Consider the following 22,725-nt stretch of genomic DNA (forward strand, 5'->3'; position numbering starts at 1 on the left):
TAGAACTTAAGATGATTTCTGGAAATTCTTCAAGAATGAATTCTCTAGAGTTTCTCTCAAGATCACAAAAATTCGGTCATTTACAATAGTGCATGACTTCTTTATTTATAGAGGAGATTTCATAATACTATCCCACACATTTCGGGAAGTTATTCTGTATATGTAAATAAATTTAATGGCATTAAAAGCCTGTAACTCCTATATACAAGGAAACGTCCCCTGAAGATCAGGGGGCGTATAACTGAATAATAAATACCCCTTTATTATAGGGGATTTACAATAATGAATGTAGACCGCGTCTCTCCAAAATGACTCACTAGGATATTCAAAGTTATCAATCTACATCGTCAGTGTCGTGCCCACCCAGGTCTCTTAATGACTTTCAAGCTGTAGCATTTTCCCCGAGATCATGTGGCTTCGAACTCATACTTATGTCAGGCTCGGAGCCCCTGATCCGAGGTCATCCGAGAACAGACGTACTTCGATGTCTGCCTTTTGAGCTTGTGAGGATTTCAAGGCTACCATCTTCGAGGTTGCCCCTGCTTTGTAGGTTCGATGCCTAGGTGGCGGACACGTGTTCCAGACATTACAAGCCCATTCCTGACGAATCCAGCTTTCGAGATCACAATTCTTAAGGCTCGAAATCTGGGTGTAACAATCACCTTAATTATCATATTATATGAAACACCATAATAATCATGATAATTCTCATGTATATCTCAATATACTTTTATATATTAACATAATTATGTCTCAAAGAAATTTAACATAATTTGTCAACATATACCCATCATATTAGCATGCATTTTGAATCTCATAATTATATTGTAAATATATCACAAATATCATTCACATATTGATATATTCTATTGATTCACAAAATCAATATATAGGCATGTAAAAAACTACCTAATTATTATGCTTTATAAATTCTCAAAAATTAATTTATGTCAAATGTATGTCTTACTATATCACATATAGCATACACATAAGATTAACAATCACTAGATTATGTTGAGCTTCTCAAAAGTTCATTTCTAAGGACTTAACTTTCACAAATAGATGTGTAACCTATGTTACAATGTATCTCATATTATATTAACATGTTAAACATTTACACAATTATTCATATATCAACATTTGGAAAATATGCTAATACATGAAATAAAATTTCATCATTATAATACAAAAGAGAGTATACATTTACACTTACCTTGTCTTACCACCTAGTTCAATGGGATCCATCAAACCTATCCAACCTCACTAGGTCTTAATTCATGATTTTGATAGTCTCCCCTTCCATTGAAACAAAAAGGGGTTAAGCTTTTGAATGTTAGGAAAATATAAATTTGCCTCAATGGAAATTGATAATAATATTACAACTCTATGCAAAATATTACAATAGACAATGATTGATTAAATAAAGTGTTACAACTCTATAACTGAAAATACAAATAAAAAGGAAATGAAGAAGATGATGAAGAAGAAGAGAATAGTAAAATACAACTCTAAGCAAAATGTTACAAATAAAGTAAAGTATTTGAAACAAAAGTAAAGAAAAGATTACAACTCTTGAACAAGAAATACAAGTAAAGGAACAAGAGAATAAGAAGAAAACAATACAATAGAAAGAAGAACAGAAATGCAAGAAACTCTCACTTACACAACCTAAGTGAAGAGGGTTGGGGATCACCAACTTGAACAAGGTTTAAAACCTTTGTCCAAAAGCTTATTTCCCCCTAACTCAAGCACCAATGGATCTCTCTCAGATATTGGAAAAGCTTTCTGGAATTATCAAGCCTCAAGGTGCTTCTAGCCAAGTGCTCTAATGGATAGAAATGTTGTGTCTTACAAGTGACCATTAGGCTCTTATTTATAGAGTTTTGAGACACCCTTTGAATTTCAAATTCCACTAACCCCCATGGCTGTTACCAATGATTAATTTGATATTTTATGGAATTAAAATAGAGATTTGGGAGTTACTTTGCTTTTGGAAACGTTCAAAATTGGATAAAAATCAAAGTTGGAAGAGGCTATCAGACACTAGGGCCGCGGCGCCTGGTAACAAGCGCCGCGGCCCTCAGTCAGTTCCAGCAACTATTTTTTCAATTTTTTTTCAAAACGTTCCAATTTATTCCCACTTGATTTTGTAACTTCTATACACAATATGGGAGTTAAAATCACATATCTATCAGCCATTTCTCATATGACTTTAAGAAATTCATCTCAAAATTGTGTAACAACAAATCTACACAATAATAGGTGATATTTTAGGAGTTACAAATTTGTGATGAATTTGTAACACCAAATATGTTACATGTTTGGATATTTTACTTATATCCAAATAATGTAACTCTCTATTATATACTACAATATGTGACACTCTATGTCACATTTATTTAATCTAAAACATTATATTATAAAATAATATAACAGCTACAATTTCACTTTACTCACCCACATGAGGACCAAGTCTTATTTGTTGTAATTATTTTATTTTTTAGAATTAGGCCTAAAAACGTGTTTGTCTCAAAAATTAAAAGTTGGGGATAGGGACTGATTTGACAAAAAACAAACAATATGAACCAACTTGCCAAACCTACATGTACATTAATCATAGTAGTAGTAGCTAGCTAGCTAGTAGTGGTGAAAATATGAATATGTTTTGTGACTAAATTTGAGGTCACCAAGTGATGCACTCAAACAATTCATTAATAAACATGCATTAAGTATGTCAAGATGATGATTTTCGTACGTATAAGCTCACATTGCTCTAAAAAATGATGGTGTTCTACATCCATATTTGCGGTTCTATGGAAATCTGGCACAATCACCATTATATTTATGTCATAATGAGATATAACTTTTTTGGTTTTTTTTTTTGGTTTTTTTGTTTTGGGTTAAAACCTAAACTTATTATCTGCCAATATCACCTGACTGCATCTCAGTCCCTTTCCTTGTTATATAGCATCATTTCATTTATTGTTTGAGAGGGAACTCCACGTGAAAAGCCTCATCAACTTCAACTATATTCAACCATATGGGCCCTAATTTATACAGTATATACCATGACATACTTTTGCTTTTGTAATTTTTAAAAACATGATCAATCTGGTATTGATGAAAGAAGACAAAGATGAGAAAATGATTCGACCCATATGAGAAATTGGCAAATGCAAACTCATTATGATATTTGGTTATAGTATGACACAACACAAGATCTGCTTGTTCCCATGGGGCATGCAACCTCAACATTTTTATTCATAGGTTTAGCATAGCACAACTACATTTCTTACTACACACATAAATAAATATATTGGACAATTTTTCTATAGGAGCTTTATTTTAAGTCCTATCGGTAGGTCTTTCAGTATTTATCGACCCGTGAGTATTGGGGACCCAAGGAAAATTTTAGTATTTGGAATTTTCTCAACGCATAAAAAAAATTAGTCACGCGTGCAACAACATGTTTGAACCTAGTTTTCGGTACTGTAAACTATTCGAAATTTTCTGAAAATTTGCAGGATGCTCTTAATAGCTACAATATACATGGTCATAAAAAAAATCGCGCCGAAAACTATTCACAAGTTAAGAACACTGAGAGTCCTACCAATAGGACTTAAAGTGAAGCCCCAATAAGAGAACTTCCCTATATATATATATATATATTGTACTTAGTATTTGCATTGGGTGGAACTCAACTCCAATTTGTATTGATGAGCACATATGAACATTGGGCTGCATTTATTTTTTGTGCTTATGAAGGCATTGTAATTCTTTTTCGATCCATTTTTAACATTTGCAGGCTTGGTAGAAAAAATAAATGTTATAAAAAAGACACACAAGTGAAAAACTACAAAGAGGGCATTTATGAAAAAGAGGGGACCTCATAATTATTTTGCCTAGTACAATATTTAAGGGCTGCTTCTAGTACATAGAGTATTAGATAGATAAGATGGATTTTTGGAGGACTAGCAATGGTGTGTGTATGGTGTGATTGTGAATCAACAACCAACTACTATTCACATGACCCAATAAAAAATGGGAAAATTTATTTACTTAAATGATGTGATATATATACACATCCATATAATGCTGAAATAAACAAAATTTCTTAAGTCAAGAATGAAAGCCGATAAAGTTCTTTCTCCTTGATTGAAAGATGATTAAGTTGAGTTGACATACTTATCTTTCTCCTTGATTGAAAGATGATTAAGTTGAGTTGACAAGCTTATCTTTCTCCTTAATTGAAAGATGAATAAGTTGAGCTCCTTAATTTTCAATTAAGAGAAAGAGTTATGATGTGGGAATAAGACTCATGAAATAGTGAAAGGTAGTGGTTGAGAGGTCGTTGAGGCTATTTAACATCTCATAAGCACAGCTAGGTTGAGTCATCACCGACGAGCATTAACTTGTTCTTGAGAATGGTTTGGTTATATATAAGTGTGACTATTGAGATTGATCAAATGAAACAAAAACTGCATTTATAACCTAAGTACCACCCTCTCTTCTTCTTCCTATAAATATACATATATATATTTAATCAAGTCATTCTGAAGTATAGAATAAGAAGGTATTAAAAAAATGAGCATATTTTCTTTGGTGACTGGGAGACCAGGCCCGAGTGGCTATGGATCAGCCTCCACGGCCGAGCAAGTCACTCAAGGGATTGATGCATCTAAGCTCACTGTTATTGTCACTGGTCAGCAGCATCTATTACTTTCTTTCTTTGATACTAATGCAGTGATTGATCGTGTGGTTATGTATATATTTGTCATTTTGTTAGAAATGTATGCAGTCAAGAGCTAAGCAAAAATATAATTTTTTTTTGCAGGAGGTGGAAGTGGGATTGGGTTGGAGACCTCAAGAGTTTTGGCTCTTAGGGGTGCCCATGTGATCATTGCAGCAAGGAACACTGAGGCTGCAAATAAAGCAAAACAAGTGATTGTGAAAGACATAGAAAATGCAAGAGTGGATGTTCTAAAACTCGATCTCAGCTCCATCAAATCTGTTAGATCATTTGTTGATAACTTCCATGCTCTTCATCTTCCTCTTAACATACTAATGTAATCTAATCTAATCACTATTCAACTCCATATATTCTTTTCTCTTACCAAAAATAATGATATATATGTATGAAAAACTTGTGTGTTGCAGAAACAATGCTGGTGTGATGTTTTGCCCATTCCAGCTTTCAGAAGATGGGATAGAGATGCAGTTTGCAACCAATCATCTTGGTATAAGATTTAGTTACTAATCAACTCTCTTTATTTCTCTTGACTAATTATGTCTTATTTTATGATTTTTTTTTATTCGATTTATGAACAGGTCATTTCCTCTTAACAAACCTCCTCCTTGATAAAATGAAAGACACAGCCAGAACCACTGGTATTGAAGGCAGGATTGTGAATCTGTCTTCCATAGCTCATCTCCACACTTATGAAGGAGGAATTTGCTTCGAAAAGATCAATGATAAGAGTAGGTATGTATGAGGGTGGTGCAATAAATTAAAAAAATGACTTTTTTTTCTGTACAAGTAGATATATTTATAATAATTTTTATTGGGTTTCAGTTATTCTGACAAAAGAGCATATGGCCAATCCAAACTGGCCAACTTATTACATGCCAGAGAACTATCTCGTCGGTTACAGGTCATTTACACTCTTTTAAGTCAAATTTGTTTGTAAAGAAAATAAAGAAGCTGTCATTAAATTTGATGCTATTGCAGGAAGAAGGAGCAAACATCACAGTGAATTCAGTCCACCCAGGATTGATAATGACACCTCTTATGAGGCATTCTGCTCTTCTGATGAGTGTGTTTCTGATGCTTCATTTTCATATAATATAATATAATTATATACTATTACTACTCATGACATGATGAATATATATATATATTATGAATATACATATATGCAGGAATTTTGAAGGTTTTTACATGTCTCCTATGGAAGAATGTACCTCAGGTAAAGTAATTAATGAATGAATGAAAGAATCACATGCATCTTTGTTGGAAGTTTCTTTATATAATATAATATATATATATATATATATATGTGTGTGTGTGTATGGACAGGGGGCAGCCACAACATGCTACGTGGCATTGGATCCAAGGCTGAAAGGTGTAACTGGGAAATACTACCTGGATTGTAATGAGATGGTGCCTGGTGCTTATGCCAGGGACCAAAAACTGGCCAGGGAGCTCTGGGACTACAGCAACAAGTGGATTAATTCTACTTCAATGTCTTGATCAGAAAAACTACTTATCTTTATTTCATCATTAATCTTAATGCTGTGTTCATAATTAGAAAAATTCATCATAATAAGTGTGTGAGAGAGAGATTCTTAGTGAATTCAGTCACTATTCATCATTATGCCTTGGCTTTATATTTTAGGCCAGGCCACCTCTAGTTATTTATTGAAATAGTTGGATTCTGTTTGTAATTTCAATCAGTATTGATATAGTACAATCTCTTTCTTTATTTACAACGGTGTTGTATTGTGTGCAAGTATCATATGAAGATAAAAAAAAATGACAAGTCTAATGCAAATTGACAACTTTTGAGGCTTTAAGGGAAAAAAAAATGAACCAAAAAAACTATGATATATCTATGCACGTAAGCATCCAAGTGAACTAGTAAGAATGAGCATCGTCCTCCCACAAGGCGGCTGCTCGAACCAGAAAGGCGGAGCCAGCAACGACCGCTGCTGCAAAGACTGGCGGCACGATAAGATCAAGCTTGGACTTGGTGAAGAGATAGGATGGCAGGCAGAGTACTTCTCCAGGCATGTCTAGTGGAACTCTGATGGCCTTATTGGTTTGGCAGGCGCGGGAGGACGAGGAGGGGGAGATGGCCGAGACAAAGGCCAGCTCGGGGGAGAAAGATGCCACTGCCACTGTCAGGGTGAGGACTGTGGTCCAGCTGATGGCATAGATCAGCAGTGGCCAACGGCGGAGGATGTGGGAGATGAGCATGTTGGTCATTGACAAATTATGATGAGGAGGAGGAGAAGGAGTACGAAGCATTGTTGGTCTGATTTCTGTTTTGTTGGGGAACAGAACAGGTGAAGAGTACTTGCTTGGTTTATGTATATATGGTTAAAAGTGGCAACCTAATCTCAACGACTTTTCTAAGTTAGGAGTTTAGGTTTGATTGACTACTGCTGACGTTGTTTTGGGTTCGGTTAGGACAGGAGACCAACTCTCTTTCTCTCTTTCCATCTCTCTCTCTCCCACACACAAACACACACATAAGCTCAACAACTAGCTATCTTGATATGTATCAATATTTGGTCAACATACCCTTTCTTTTCTTCTAAGTTCTAAGATTATTGTCCTTAAAATAATGAAGTCAATGGGGCCTGGTCTGTCTACAACTATGCAAGTATTCTTGGTTTCACAAATCATAATGGGATAAGCTACTAAAGTGGCGTTGTGGTCTCAGCTAGGGACAAAGAATAAATGTACACAACAACATGTCAGCCTTACATTCTTCAGGTTTGCCGGCCCCCTTCGATCTAATAGGGAAACGTACACTTGTGAAACACGACTGTCATCCACATGACCATTTTATAAAAATATTTACCACTGTCACCATCACTTCCATTAATACTATTACTATTCATAGCCATCCCATGGCTGCCCTACTCCACAGGCAATCACCCATTATAGTAGGGCACCTCAATAGCCACCCCCCTTTCCCATTCCCATTCCCTACATATTTATATAAAAGTTCCATGCTACTTCTGATTGGGAAAAATAGACATATATCTTGAATCATTATTGACCAGATTTACACGCAGCTTCAGCATGGCAGTATGAATCAGTTTACATATACATACATATGTATGTACTTACTCTGCTTTGTGATTAAAATATTACAAACTGGATGGGGAACAAACTCTCTCCATCAAAAGAGTCAGAAAAAGAAACCCACCATAGGAGATGCATATTCCAGCTAGCATAATCAACAGCATTGCTTGCAATGAGATGTGTGGGCTCAAAAAGAAAACGACTGCAATGGAAGCACTCTGCCACACCTTCAGCTGTGAAAATGCTCCTTCCTGTCCCCCAAATGCAACAGTTTGTTATTAAATATTCAAATTCCAATTGATTAAATTATCAAGTACAATCATGAGTTTTGCAAGAACAGATATTAAAGCAAGTACTTTAGAAATATTAGAAGGTCAATCAGTACCGTGTCATGCTTGAAGAGTATTCCAATTAAAGCATTAAGCTGTGTATTAAGTACTCCATCACCAATGCCCAATAGAGCTGCCATCAGAAGTGGGTATAAGACTCCGAGTACTCCACTAGTTGCGCTGCAGGTGGCATGGTAAAACAACCAAGTCAGAGCCACAGAAAGTTATTCTAAAGCAATAATATGACACTATATGAACATAAGGATAACCTGTACTTAAGGAGGAGCCAGAGGAACACAATAACATGTGCAAAAACACCTCCGGATACTATGAGAGTGATGGACTTGAGACCAGAAGTAAGTCGACCAGCAGCCAGAGAACACTGAGACAATAGTCCAACATAATTTGAGACTACAATATATCAAATTCTACTAAAGCACTGAGTGGAAGACTTTTTCTTTCAACTCTTTACTATCATTTAACACCAAAATTTAAGTGTCTCTATATGATATGAAAAAAAAATTGTGCACTTCAAATGTCCATCATTGATCAGAAGGTGATAAACAAGAACAATGAGATAATGCAAGAAAAGAAAGTTTCTTCTCATGCAAGAGGGCTGATGAGCAATTTTCAATATCAGAACTTTCATTTTTCAGTCTCAAACGAATAAATAAGTAACCTGGTTGTGAGCTTTTATATGACTTTGTTTTGAGGAATTATCATCCTCATGATACCTACATTTTTATTCTCACTAATAATATTTCACATTTCTTGTAAAACTAAACAAATGAATTATAATATGGGCATTACTTGCAAAAAGGCACATATAAAATTAAAATCAGCAAAAGCACCACTTTTGTAAGTGTTAAAAACTGTTTGCTACTGCATACTTACTATTGCATCAAAAGCCCCATACACCGCCATTGAACCTCCGACACCAGATACACCCAGTGCAGGGGTTACAATATACTCGGTGAATTCTGCCCTACAAATTAGAACACATCTTCCTTGATTGAAAAATCTAATTTTGAAAGATAATATGAGAAAATAAAAGAACTAAACAACACTGGTTTTGTTTTGTAAGTAGATAATATGACTTAATCAAGACTTACCACACAAATGCTTGTTGTAGTCCTGAATATGCCATAAGAGGAACAATCAACAGCATCCGAGCATTTAACAAAGGAGTGATGACTGACTTCAACAGAGCTATCAGTGAAACATACAAGGATACAGAAGAAGATTCAGGGGCCTCCTCTCCTTTACCATCCCGTTTTTGTAGGAAGCACATAAGTATAGTACCCAAGGTCATACTGCAAAGGAACACAACATACAATAAAGTTGTCCCGCTCGTACTTCCGTCCTGCAGTGACATAATATAATCGAAATAATTATTACGTTAGACAAACTTGAAGATAGACTAGTACACTCAGCTTAAGACTAAACAGTTTAATAAATGCTTATGTCTTCCAATTTTTACATAGCTGATTGATTATGTCATTCCTTGCACAGACAAATTATATACTAAGGCTTCCCTACTACCAAAGCTACTCATACCTAACTCGTGACATATGAAACTAATAAATATATAAATTTGCTGTAGGAGCTATTAGATGGCAGTGTAACCATTTCATGTGTCGTGACTCTCCAAATAAAGCAAAAGAGTTATAGTAAATTGAACAAGAACCAGAATCCAAAGCCAAAATACAAAGAAGAAACATACTGTTCCATCTCTTAGGAGAGCAAGCGAGATAAGATTCCCAACAAACTGCAATGAATAAAGTTGTCACTTCGACTAAACAAAACACATCAACAAGAGACATCATAGATAGCAACACAAGAATATTCAGATTTAGATAGGTTGACCTGGTGACCGGCAAACATTCCCCAAAATATTCCATTGAAGTTCCCAATAATTGTTCCTTCATGCAAGCTGGAGTCTCTTGCATAACTTCGGGCTACAGAAGTTAGATACGTACCCTGAATGGACCACACTAAGGTAAGCAGTAAATATAGAAAAAAACTAAAGCTTTAAAGGAAATACAAAGCATGAACTTTCACCTCGCCAACCCAGATTATAGAAGCAGCAAAACCAAGGTACAAAGAAGCTGGAACCATTGTATACCTACACGAAAAAATCTTCAATAACAAAGCATGTGCGGTTTCAACATCTGATGAAATGCAAAATTTCAAATAAGCGACTTGAGAGATTTTGCCATTCATGGTCACAAATTGATGAAAAATTTCATACACTAGTTATCCATAAAAATACTGAATTGAATTATTGGAGATTCCATGTAGTGTAGTGGTCAAACAAAACTAGTTTATCCTTGCATCCTATATGTGACAAAACAACAGTCGCTATGAAATTAGATGTCTCAAGATTAAAATCAGGTCCATGAGGCAATTGGGTGTCTCAATAGGTGTGACATAAAATGTAAGTTCCTTCCACTATGAAACAGAACAGTCTCTCAGTCACTCTTCTTAAAGGACTTGAATCAATAATGATTTTCTGGGTCCAAAGTCCAAACTTGTATTCCTCATTCCTTAAGTAAACTAAGAAAGGAAAAAAGAAGATTACCATGTTGGTTTTAAATTTGCAGCAACAAATAACCAATAACCAGTAGTCCCAAGAACCAAAGCATTCTTTGAGCCCAGAAAGCGAACCACAATAGAGGCGAGCAGAGAGAAAAAGGTGAAAGACGTATACAAAATCCCCAATGAAGTTGTACCCAAAGCATGCTCCTGACAACCCCAAAAAAGAAACATCAGAGTGGAATGAATATAATTATAAACATATATATATATATATATAGAGAGAGAGAGAGAGAGAGAGAGAGAAGAGGAAGAATAAAACGCACAGTGTTGAGAGTACTCTGCAAGTTCTGAGCGGCACCATAGGCGAGGAAGATCAACAAGAAGGCGAAGCTGAGAATATAAACATCTCTTGTGTAATTCTGAGAGTGAGAGCTCTTGATGGATAAATCGTCGACAACGAGCGGGGCCTCCTCATCACCAGAATTTGCAGCCTCCATGTGAGTGTGAGTATGAGTACGAGAAGAGTAGAATTGGGATTTGGAATATATCAGAGCTTCAAAGGGCGTGTTTGGTCAATGAGAAAATCGGAGGAGGAATAGATTCATGTTTGAGTTTGGTGGGTGATGCTGATTCCATAGTATTACCAAAGGCAAAAACAGATTCAATAAAGGACAGACAAACGACGATTCCAATGGCTTTTATTACATATTTAATTCGTCGTTTCCACTTGTCACTTGGTTAGTTCGTTATCAGTTAAAATTCAATATTCTAATAAAAATAGATTCTTTTTTATGGAACTAAAAATAATAATAACAATAAAAATAGATTCTTTGTTGCCAACATTACTCCAAAAATCCTGAATATAACTAACAATTTATTCTCTCATTTCACTTTTAACTTTTCCAAATACCAAAAACACACTTCTAAAGAAAGAAAAAGAAGGAAGATGATACTTTTTTTTTGTTTTTCTACACAAAAACAAACACTAGAGATGTTCTATTAACCCAAAAAAGGCGCCAGCATTATTATTAAAAAAAACCCAAAAAGGGTCACAAACGAAACAAATTGATATAGTAAAAAAAATGGAAAGAGAAACTCTTATTAATACAACATTAATTCAACAAGTCGTAGAGAAAATGCAAAATCTTAATAATACACGTGCTTGGAAAAAACCTCATGGCATAACTTTAGAACCCTCAAAAAAGCCTTTCTCCCTCTCTCCTCTCCCCAACCAAATAATTAAAAAAAAAAAAAAAAGAAAGGAAAACCCACCAGATGAATGGCCCTAGCAAACCCAATAGGCTGGTTAAGCTGTGAGAACAGAGATCAGTGCATCATCACCAACTATATCCTATTTTCTACAGAACCCAACCCAATATGCCTGATTTTTTTTTACAATGTCTCCAGTGGAGATTTCATCATTCCACAAGGGTTTCTCTCTGCTTCTCTAGCTTGTGAAATCTACATCATATCTTTCCCTTTTTTTTCAGCCTTCAAGGTTAAAAAGAAATTGCATACATCAAATAACCAAAAGGTTGCCCGGTCCGAATATTGAAATCTTTTTTATGCCCCGCCCCGCATCATTTACCCAAGCAGATCTCCAAACAAATTTGGATTCTGACTGGTTGGGGTAACCCCCATCTGCCTTACAAGGGCATCCTTTTCTAAAGCCTCCTTCCTATTCGGACCTTTGCTAAATTGAGTGAGATATGCACCTGTAGCCCCGCCTTGATTGGTCTCGGTAGGATTCAATAATTCAGAAGCAACATTAACATCGAACCCGCTACTCTGGCCACTTACAGGTGTATCAGAATATAAAGCCATTAAATCAGGTGCTTTAGAAGCACCATCCCCACCATGATTTGCACTTGAAGAAACTAGAGCTGGATCGAGAAGCCCTTCTAACTGCCTGAATGGATCAATAGATGGAGGAGCACTTGTCACAGTTGGTTCGCTTAAGTCGAGCAGATCAGGAGCTTGAATATTTGTCCTGTCCACAGAACTTTCACTGGGCACTTTTGGTACCTGAGGCTTTTCTGTTGCATGGCTGCTACTGGCTTTTACCCCCTTATGGTTTGTAGAGGAAGTCTTTCTCTCACTTTTTGAGGAACCCCCAAATAATGAAGCAGCAAGCTTCTGCTTTTCTGGGTTGATTTCAACTTGTGTTTTCTTTGAGTCATATGTTTCTCGGCCTTTTGAGTTTACAGTGCTAACATTTGTTTGTGCAACCCCATTAGTTGTTTTCTGGGAAGTAGATTCAGAGGATGATGATGCAGAAGTGGAGTAATTTGGCCTGCCCCATTTTTTCTGAACACCATCAAGCCGTAACTTAAGATCGGATGATCCTGCTCCTGGGTCTAAAACAACTGATGGAACTAATGCTGCCTGCTGAGTCTCCCTAGGATAGGATGGCTCAGGTACTGGAACAAGTTCAGTTGGAGATGCAAGAGGAGCGATTGTTGATGGAACTAGTGGCTTTGGAACTTCATAAGCCTCAAATCTTAGACTATGGCTAGTCACTTCATGCTGTACTTGGCTTCCAAAAGAGCTAATATTTAGCACTCCAGAGCGCTCACTCTCGGGCATGTAGGGTTGCGCACCTTGTTCTATTGACTGTTGAACATAGCTGTTGAGGAAGGCAAGGTCTTTATCAATCTGCAAAAGCAAGACAATGATGAGCACACAGTATATTAAAATATTTTAAAGATGGTAATTATATTCATTCATGTCTGCCATCCTACATTTAGTGAGGGCATTTATAAGAAAAATAATCTGTGAGAGCAAGTAGAAAATAAATATTATGAATATGGTAAATTTCAGCCTAGTTCATTATACAATATTAGTATTGAGAATATTATAAACTAATTTTCTAGTTACTAACAAAATTATGGCATGTGCAAATTATGCACACGCTGCATCTACACTAGACCACCACAATTTAAATGAAAGCGTCAAGTATCTCAGATAAGCAAACTAACATGTAAAATCACAACAATTATCAAAATAGCAGAAATCCAGAGCATGATAACCACCAAAATTATGACCAAAATACTTCTACAAAGAATTCGAACATTAAACTAAAAATGAATACAGTAGGAATTTTGCAATAATTATATGACCTCTATGTCTTCACAACTTGCATCAGATGGCAAGATACTCCTGACAGCGTTAGCATCTAAGCCGATGACAGCTTGCATTTCATATGCTCGTTGCTGCAGATCTGTAGAGTGTGAAGCTGATAATGCCTCAACCAAAGATTGGCACTACAAAAACAGAAGAAGAATTACTAATGCTTATACGATTAATAAGATATGATGTGAACATACATGCAAATTAGTTCTATATTTCAAGAATTACTCCATTAGTTGCAACTTGCAACAAAGACAGAGGCAAGCAAGCTAACATCTGTAGAACATAATAACTTATTATGCACTCCTATTTTCTCCAAAGTTAAGACTTCTAATAATAAAAGGGCAGCACACCCACAACTTTTATTGATTGACAACAACATAAGTTATCCTTAAGAAAATAAAACAAAACTTAAAATAACGTAAGAGAAACATAAGTAAACACCATTAAACAACTAAGAGTTGCTAAAGGGACAATCCTCAAATTCCTTCTCCATTGAAGCCCAAAAAGAAGTTTGAAACATTCCTTTTTTCCTGTAAAACCATCACCATGCAGTTCTACAAAACAATCACCATCTTAGTCCAACCAAAACAGATAGGCTTGCCAATCATCAACAGCTCATGGAGAACCCAAAATCAGCTTTCAAGCAACAGTATATACCATAAAGCACTATCTATGCTACAATGCAGAAATACACATAAACGGTCTAGTGTTTAACTACCTTCCTTGCACATCACACACTAGAGGGAGAAAAAATAAGGTAAGGCCTTTTCCGTTTGTACCAATGCACAAGCACTAATCTTTCTAAGATAAACTAACTAAGAAAGTTCATCGTCAACACTGTCAGGAACAGATGACTATTTTATAAAAAAAAAATTGTCCTCCTGAACCCTACAATCCTTGGAAGGAAGATTTTTTATTTTTTTATTTAAAAAAATAAACAAACTAAACAAAACTACTTGGAAGTATTATTAGATCTCATAAGGTATCAAATCCCAGACCTCACAAGGTATTACATTATTATAAGATATTACACTTTTACTAGCTCCATTATCCAAATCATAAACAATAAATTCCGAGCCTTTAAAATCTTCAAGCAAATAAAGAGAAAAACAGAGGATTGTGGTATTGTTAATACTACTAACCTCAGGTAGCATAACCACTTCTCTCCCAGCTGCTATTTCAAAAGCATATACTTTCATGATTGCTGTAATAGCATAAGCCTAAAAGAAAACAGGATTTTTAATATTAGTAGCCAGTTTTTTATTTACACAAAAATAGAAAAGGCAACACATATACCATTTCACATATACATACAATTATGTGTGGGGGTACACGTACACAAATAAAGATACCAACATAATGCAATGCATGTGCAGATACACATGCTGTAGACACATGGGCATAAGGAAATGAAAATGGATAGAAATATATATTTTTCTATGAATCCCTCCAGAGGCTGACTGAGGATATTTGCACTTATCACAAGATTAATATCATAAAAATGAAGTTGTATTGAAAACAAAATATTGTTACTTTGATCTCAAGGATGAAGTTCCTATATATGTAAAAGTACTGGCATGGGAAGATGAAAATAAACCCATAATTTGGCATTTTTTTTTATATATAATGGAATAGGCAGTGGAAGAGAAAAGAGATGTGTGATTTCAGGATTACTATGATAAGTAATTGAAATGGGATTGTAATGAAAACTTTTAAAGGAAAATGCCCAAAAAAATTTAACATCATGTATTAATGCTACTCCATTACAATGACCATTCCATCAGCCCAAACACCACCTAACATAGCTATATGCACCATTAATGACCTATAAGATAACAATCTTACAACCAGCAGGTTAGTGGGTTTGAGATCAAGATCACAATCTTCCTATTTACCCACTAATGATTAGTTAGCAAGCGAGTTTGAGTAAGTCAGAAAAATCTAGCCAACTCATCATGCAAAACATGCTTACAAAGCAATCATAATTGGTCTTCAACAACAGAGCATTAGACTGCTGAATAAGAAGGAACTTCATAATAAAAAAATTTGAAGATTGCTGATCAGCCCATTCTAATAACGTGTACTGCAGTGGGCAGCTCTTCCAAAAAAAAAACATGAATGTCCATCCATAACTGTCCTTTTTCTGTTCTTATCAAGATTACAGACACACGGTAATAATTGGTAAAGGAAAAGGAAAACAAACATAGACATGTGAGTAAATCAAGTACAAATCATGTCTTTAAATTCCAATTCCAAATAAAAAAAATAGCCAAAACATAAAATAGGAAAATGTGATTTAAGGATACCTTAACAGTTTCATCACCAGAATATGCCTCTGCAATGTCACATAATTTTCCAGTGATATAGGCAGCATCATACTTCCCATCAGCAGTTCCATATTCCCCCAAAACCCAACAAATGACCTACAATGAGAACCACAATTTTTATTATACACAGTCGTACTTTCTCAGGCTGATCATTTTGTAGACAGCAATTGGAGAAGGTAGAATAGATATACCTGAAGAAATACTGATGGCAGTTTGGGCTCATTAAGAATATGCAAATACGACTGTACCTGCATGATTACAAGAAACTTATGTAAATAAATAATTAAAAGGAACACCATTTGATAAGAATGGGGAAAAAAATGTACATGAAACTAGAGGGCAACGATGACAAGTTTGTGCAAGGATTAACAGGGTTATAAATAATGACTGTTGGGACGTGGAAGTGAATGTTTGGAAGGATATTCATAAGACCATAGCTAGAATTAGATTTAAAAAAAAAAATCACCAATCAGAAAAGTCTCACACATCATGTGTACTCTTCCTCAGCAAACACACAATAATCCCAGTGAACAAGCATTTTACGACTTAGCTCCAACATATCCAAAATGAGGTAAAGAACAATGACATTAAGACCTAGAATCATGCAGATGTCCTCAGTTTTACACTTTAAAAGATTGCATCCCATATTTCCAAGAGCAAGGCAACAGTAAATTTTTTTCAAGCTTGTTCTTGGTAAAGTTATATAATATATACACACACACACGCACGCGCACACACACACGTGCACGCACGCGCGCACACACACACACACACACATATATATATCTAAACACCCCACGACTTGAAAAAAAAATCCTGTGAAAATTACTATACAATATAACATATGGGGCATGATATTACCAATAAATCACTAATATGATTAAAATAGCCCTAGGACACCAACAACACCCTTCATCAAAATTATACCAGATTACCAATAAATATATTTTGGGGGAAAGAGAAAGAGGGGATTAATTTACAATAAGACATAGCTAAGGAACCAAGGAAATATAATGGCATAGCTTGCTTAAAAATTCACCATTTCCCAAGGCTTATTAACACACTTCATGCTACAATAATCTGATGCAATGCCACTGCAGGCTCAAATTCACCATTTCCCAAGGCATATTTATACAAGTACCTCATGCTATAGTCTAAACTTGTAATCCGATGCAAAACTGACTTCAAGAGAATATAAGTATAGCTGGTGGAAGAATAATAAGAAAAATACGCTAATCTTGTAGAAAGTAACAGGCAAATCAACACTTGAAGAATAAAATCCAAAGAAGTTCATCTTGTAGAAAGTAAAAGGCAAATGTCGAATAATATCCTAATACAAAGTCACAAACACTTCCATTCCGATAATCCCTGATTCCCAAAATTCCAAAAATGCAATAGCCACATCTTTTTTATATTTTGAACAGATACAATTGTGGGGACTCGAACCTCACGCCACTCACCCACATTCAACTACTTGAGCATGGAAAAAAGCGATAGCCACATCTTGAGGACAATAGAAAGTATAAACTGTGCTTAGCTATTCGACAGAATGCAAATCAGATTTAATTTTGCTTTCTAAAATATGAAATGTAAATTAAAGCAAAATAACTAATTCCATGACTTTACTGATATTGAGAAATCCAACAATACACATGGATAGGTATATATGAATAGCATTGTCAAAATTACATACAGCAGATGATCTCAGCTGAGTATCCGCAGTTTCATCATTATCTCCAAACCCCTCAGCAATCAACCTCATCAAGTTATGTGCCACCTTTACATTCACAAGATCTCCAGCATGCTCGAAGACTTTATTCATTGTCTGTAGAGCATATATCAGGCAGGCAGAGATTACAATATGACAATAAAGAAAACAATTTTGTTTTTCCTTTATTGTGCCTTTATAAATAGAAAATCAAGAATGGTAAAACAAATTACCTGTATAAACCAAATGTTACTAGGTGCAAATTGTTCTGCAAGTTCAACGCATCGAGATGCTATATAAGTTTTGTAATGATTATCATTAATGCTTATCATGTAATCAATCATACGGTCAACAATCACTTCAACATTGGAGGACTTGGTCATTTTGTATAATAGTCCAAACGTTTTTCGTTTTAGAGTATCATCCGGGTCCTGGTTGTTCAGATGGAGATTTTATTAGAGTGATAATAACAAGTATGAAAGGTAAAAACAATCATCATGCATCAAGCACTGCTAACCTCTAAGCAATCAATCACAGCCAGTTGATGTTGCTCGGCTATCTCGGGACTCATCTTTATAAGTCGACCAAGAGCGTCAATGCCCATATATTTGAGATTATGACTATCGCTCTGTGGACAGCAATTAGAAATTATGAATAAAAAAACTGTAAAATTGGGCAAAAACTATTTGGTACAGGCAGGTCAAGCCTTACAGAAAAACTATCTAAGAAACCCACTGAGACAAACCTTCAAAAATCTGGAAATGACTTCGGTGGCGTCCCCTAATAGCTTGGTATTAGGATATATAGAAGAAACACAGCAAATGGACTCGTAAAGTACAGCATTTCCTATATTACTAGATGAATCACATTTGCGGAATATGTCTCCGACGACGGTGTACATCTTTTCGCTAGCTTGCTTATCCCCAAGTCCCAGCAAAGCTAGAATCTTGAGCAACTTAATCTGCATGCAGAGCTCTCTAAGTAAGTTTATAACGAAGAACAAGTAATGACCAACTTAATCTTAAGAGGAGTTGGTTTTGCACCTGAATGAAAGGGGCAGGCAAGGAGTGGTAGTCATAAGCTTTGGGCAACCTGCGCTCCGCCACCTGCTTGAGAATGCTGACGAAACTAACTACCAAGTCCTTATAAGAGTTGGGATCGGTGATGATAAGATCATAGAGCGGACAGAGAGTGGCGCCCATGACTCCGGGGTCGTTGTCACAGAGTCGCTTACGGAAATTGGTGATGAGATGGGAAATGGAAGAAGGGGATTTGTGGTGGAAGCGATGAAGGGCCATGATTGCCTTCTTCCTGACGGCCTCTTTGGGGTGGGCGAGGAGGTCGACGACCTGGGGCAAAACGGCGGGGATGGTCTCGTCGTTGATGAGCTTACAGACGGCATTGAGGGCGGCACAAACAACAAGGTAATTATCGGAACGGAGGTCCTTCTGGATAGTGTTGACGATGAGAATGATGAGGTCGTGATCGTCGGAGAGGAAGAGAGTGACGGCGAGATAGCCAGTGCGCTTGAGTAGTAGATTGTCATCATGAGTCATCTTGACTGCGTGGATGTAAGCGAAGGAGGCATCGTGGCCAAGCATCTCGACATAGACGAGGCGGATGAGATACTCCTTCATCTTGCGCTTGGGGATGTCAGGCTCGGTGAGACGGCGCTTGAGGGTTTCGATCTCGTGAAGAACGATGCGATCCTCTTCGGCCTTGGATCGGGCTTCTCCGATCGACTTGACGAGGTCGAGAAACTCCTTGGATTGGCCGAAGCCACCCTGCGATCCCATGGCCAGCTCCCGCCCTATGGTCTTCAATTGCTCCATTACTGTATGTACTACGATTTCTAGGGTTTTACAGATTGGAATCGGAATCCAAAATCATTCAGACAATTGAGTTGGATTGAATCTGAAATATTTTAGATCTGAATTCTTCTTCCGTTTTCGGAATTATGAATTTAGAAATAAGTATTTTCCACGTTTTATTTTGTATTGTTTTGCCTTTTGCGAACAAAGAGAGTAAGAAAGAGGAGATCGAATTTAACTTCTCTGCCACACCACACCACACCACACTTGTTTAACTGTCAAGATTTGTTTTAGCTTACTGTTTATTGCTTAATCATAATTTTCATCATATTGAGATTTTTTTTCAACGCAAGTCTCCTTCTTTATATTTTGTATCCCAAAAATTAGTTTTATATCAATTAAGTCTTTAATTTTTCCAAATCGCATTATTTAGATTTTAAATGATATATTTATTTCTTTTTCCTTTTAAAATACATAAACAAAATATTAAAAAAATAATAAATCATTCTTCAAAAAAATTGGATCACTTAATTTATAACAATATCAAACATAACATTAAAATATATATATATCTTGATGATATTTTAAAAAATATTTAATGATTTTATAAAGTAAATTAATTTTTCATTAAAAAATTCTTATCTATAAATTTTTAATATTAATGACTAAACTATCGCGAGATTATCAATATTTATAATATACATATTTATTTATTTTTTTGTAATTTTTTTATAATGAAACCGATTACTAATCATACATAAATGCACATAAATAACTTTATATACACTATTATTAAGTTTTAATATGAATATATGAAATAAAAAAACATAAATATAATAAAAAATAATAATATCAAGATAATCGAGATAATATAATTATTAATATTAATTATAAAACAACAATGTAGGTAAGAATATTTTTTTAATAAAATATTAATTTAATTTATAAAAATATTAAATATTTTTAAAAATAACACAAAATTAATTTTTTTCTCATGTCGTATTTGTTATTATCATAAATTAATGTCTAAATATTTTAATAATGATTCACTATTTATTTTTTTTTTTTATGTATTTTCAAAGAAAAAATAACATTTAAAGACCTAAATAATATGATTTGAAAAGGTTGGGAACATAATTGATACAAAATTAATTTTTGGGACTTAAGTGTTATAAAGTGTAAAAAATAAGCTGCAGCTAAAATATACCCTTCTAATCATGATTTGTTCTTTATTTATTTGTTTCATGGTTAATCACAACATCCTAAACAACTAACATAATGAAAGGGAAAAAAATGAAGGCCAACTTCTCCTTTGAGATGAAAAGTTCTTTGATAAGAGAAAACATATAGGTAGCACTCTCAATAAGTAGGTAAAATATCGTATTCTTTATAATATAAAGAAAAAATAGTTAAATAGTTTTTCAATGGGTGATGTAAACTTATATTTTTTTACTTAAATGAATAATATTTCTTTATATGTGGTGAAACACTATTCATCAAGCTATAAATATTTTATTATATTTTTATAAACTCTTGTATATATATATATATGAGTGTGATACTATTATATTTAATTATTTTATTTCTTAAAATGAATAAAATATTTTTTAAAATATAATATTTAAATGATGTAGAGAAAAAATAAAAAAGCTGATCTATGGCATAATGTAAAAGTTTGAGGTAAATTATAAAAAAAATATGTTTTGGTGATGTATTTTGTAATACACTTTCTCTATAATATTTAGTTAAAACTCACAAAAACATCTTTCATCAGCTCTTTTATACATATATTTATAATAGTTATGCACAAACTTCAATTAATCCATATCTACATTTACATAATATTTACATATCATTTATATAATATTTTAATATTATTATTTTTCTTTATAAGCTTTCTCTCTCCTATTTAGTATATATTTATTATTTCTTTTTTCTTTTTCAATTATTTTATTTTACTTTAATTAATAAAATATATTTAAAGATATAATATTTAAATGATGTAGATTATTATATAGAGAAGTTGATGTATGATATAATGTAAAACTTAGAGGTAAAATAGAAAAATGTGTGTTTTGATAAAGTATTTTAAAGGATTGAGTAAAATATCAATTGGGAGTGCTCTCACAGTCAAAATGAAGACCAATTGTTTCAATACCTAAATTATCCTCCCAAAATATTATAAAGAAATGTCTTTTCAAAATATTTTTTTAGTATATATTTATTTTTTAAGAGGCAATTTGGTATGAGAAGTTCAAAAATTAGCATTAATGAGAATGACGAAATGTTATTCTCCACCCGAACTATAGCACTTGTGACTTTTGCCTCCCGAATTTTTTTGCTTAGCAAAAATACCCCTCAAACTATAACACATGTAGTTAATATCAATGTTTAACTGCTATGTCAGCAAACCGACGAATCATTTAGGGGCACAATCATATAGTGGTCATAGTTCGGGCATAATCATGTGTTGACCCTAGTTTTGGTCAATGACACGGAGTCTAGAAAACGACAGAAAATAATATAGAGCTTGAGAAAATGATCTAATGGAAAATAAAGGACACAGAGAATTATAGTAGTTCGGCCCCAGTGATTGGTAATAACCTACGTCTACTTGATACTATTATTAGTATTGAGCTTCAAAGGTGTGATCAAAGAACTAGAGTTCCTGAGTTTCCAGACCTTAGAAGAAGAAAACAATTCAAACAATGGATAATAGTAATACAATTCTGCCAAAGAGAAAAAAGATCGATCCCCCTTCTTGAGTTATTTCTTGTGTATTTATAGGCTCAAGAAGGGTTACATGAATTAGGAAATAATATTTATCCTTAATAAATGGATCTGCAGGTCATAGTGTAACGACCTCCTTTCTTAACATACATATATATAGTGTAAAAACAAAGTTTAACATGAATATAACAATACTGAAATTCTGAATTTACAAAAACTTTATTAAACAATACATAAACTAATGTTCATAACTTCAAGCCATACAATACTCACAACTAAATAAAAACTTTATCTTACATACAAATCTTAATACTTTTATAAATAATTTTCGTGGCGT

At 34.5% G+C, this 22,725-nt stretch overlaps 4 protein-coding genes across 4 annotated transcripts; 1 reads left to right on the forward strand and 3 right to left on the reverse strand.

The window, feature by feature from the left end:
* Positions 1-4,289: 4,289 nt before the first annotated feature.
* LOC133801475 (short-chain dehydrogenase TIC 32 B, chloroplastic) lies at positions 4,290-6,489 on the forward strand. Its single transcript, XM_062239689.1, has 8 exons — positions 4,290-4,702; positions 4,835-5,066; positions 5,158-5,237; positions 5,329-5,482; positions 5,573-5,651; positions 5,729-5,813; positions 5,920-5,966; positions 6,077-6,489. The coding sequence occupies exons 1-8, from the start codon at positions 4,585-4,587 to the stop codon at positions 6,248-6,250; spliced, it is 969 nt and encodes a 322-aa protein (XP_062095673.1). The 5' UTR covers positions 4,290-4,584; the 3' UTR covers positions 6,251-6,489.
* Positions 6,457-7,296, reverse strand: LOC133801476 (uncharacterized). The gene has a single exon (XM_062239691.1). It carries the CDS (start codon positions 7,025-7,027, stop codon positions 6,635-6,637), a length of 393 nt encoding a protein of 130 aa, XP_062095675.1. The 5' UTR covers positions 7,028-7,296; the 3' UTR covers positions 6,457-6,634.
* A 454-nt stretch (positions 7,297-7,750) lies between these two features.
* LOC133801474 (UNC93-like protein 3) lies at positions 7,751-11,338 on the reverse strand. Its single transcript, XM_062239688.1, has 10 exons — positions 11,004-11,338; positions 10,724-10,887; positions 10,204-10,267; positions 10,009-10,122; positions 9,866-9,910; positions 9,255-9,505; positions 9,037-9,127; positions 8,412-8,524; positions 8,199-8,322; positions 7,751-8,064 (listed from the first exon to the last, which is right to left on the reverse strand). Exons 1-10 carry the CDS (start codon positions 11,175-11,177, stop codon positions 7,879-7,881), a joined length of 1,326 nt encoding a protein of 441 aa, XP_062095672.1. The 5' UTR covers positions 11,178-11,338; the 3' UTR covers positions 7,751-7,878.
* A 413-nt stretch (positions 11,339-11,751) lies between these two features.
* Positions 11,752-19,910, reverse strand: LOC133801477 (AP-4 complex subunit epsilon). The gene is made up of 10 exons (XM_062239692.1): positions 18,891-19,910; positions 18,593-18,808; positions 18,365-18,475; positions 18,081-18,278; positions 17,833-17,964; positions 16,331-16,387; positions 16,119-16,235; positions 14,955-15,032; positions 13,800-13,943; positions 11,752-13,335 (listed from the first exon to the last, which is right to left on the reverse strand). The coding sequence occupies exons 1-10, from the start codon at positions 19,677-19,679 to the stop codon at positions 12,265-12,267; spliced, it is 2,913 nt and encodes a 970-aa protein (XP_062095676.1). The 5' UTR covers positions 19,680-19,910; the 3' UTR covers positions 11,752-12,264.
* Positions 19,911-22,725: the final 2,815 nt, after the last annotated feature.

Source organism: Humulus lupulus, chromosome 9 (assembly GCF_963169125.1).
Source record: "Humulus lupulus chromosome 9, drHumLupu1.1, whole genome shotgun sequence".
NCBI lineage: Eukaryota > Viridiplantae > Streptophyta > Magnoliopsida > Rosales > Cannabaceae > Humulus > Humulus lupulus.

Bases quoted from the DNA above. Each gene is read 5' to 3' on its own strand.
- LOC133801475 (XM_062239689.1), top strand. From the start codon at position 4,585: ATGAGCATATTTTCTTTGGTGACTGGGAGACCAGGCCCGAGTGGCTAT. The intron at 5,238-5,328 runs GTATAAGATTTA...ATTTATGAACAG, and splicing joins GTTTGCAACCAATCATCTTG to GTCATTTCCTCTTAACAAAC. The intron at 5,814-5,919 runs GTGTGTTTCTGA...ACATATATGCAG, and splicing joins GCATTCTGCTCTTCTGATGA to GAATTTTGAAGGTTTTTACA.
- LOC133801476 (XM_062239691.1), bottom strand. From the start codon at position 7,027: ATGCTTCGTACTCCTTCTCCTCCTCCTCATCATAATTTGTCAATGACC.
- LOC133801474 (XM_062239688.1), bottom strand. From the start codon at position 11,177: ATGGAGGCTGCAAATTCTGGTGATGAGGAGGCCCCGCTCGTTGTCGAC. The intron at 9,911-10,008 runs GTCAACCTATCT...TATTCATTGCAG, and splicing joins GAATGTTTGCCGGTCACCAG to TTTGTTGGGAATCTTATCTC. The intron at 8,525-9,036 runs GTAAGTATGCAG...CTATTGTCTCAG, and splicing joins ATGGGGCTTTTGATGCAATA to TGTTCTCTGGCTGCTGGTCG.
- LOC133801477 (XM_062239692.1), bottom strand. From the start codon at position 19,679: ATGGAGCAATTGAAGACCATAGGGCGGGAGCTGGCCATGGGATCGCAG. The intron at 18,279-18,364 runs GTTAGCAGTGCT...CTGAACAACCAG, and splicing joins CTGTGATTGATTGCTTAGAG to GACCCGGATGATACTCTAAA. The intron at 15,033-16,118 runs GTATCCTTAAAT...GTTTTCTTTTAG, and splicing joins CTGGTGATGAAACTGTTAAG to GCTTATGCTATTACAGCAAT.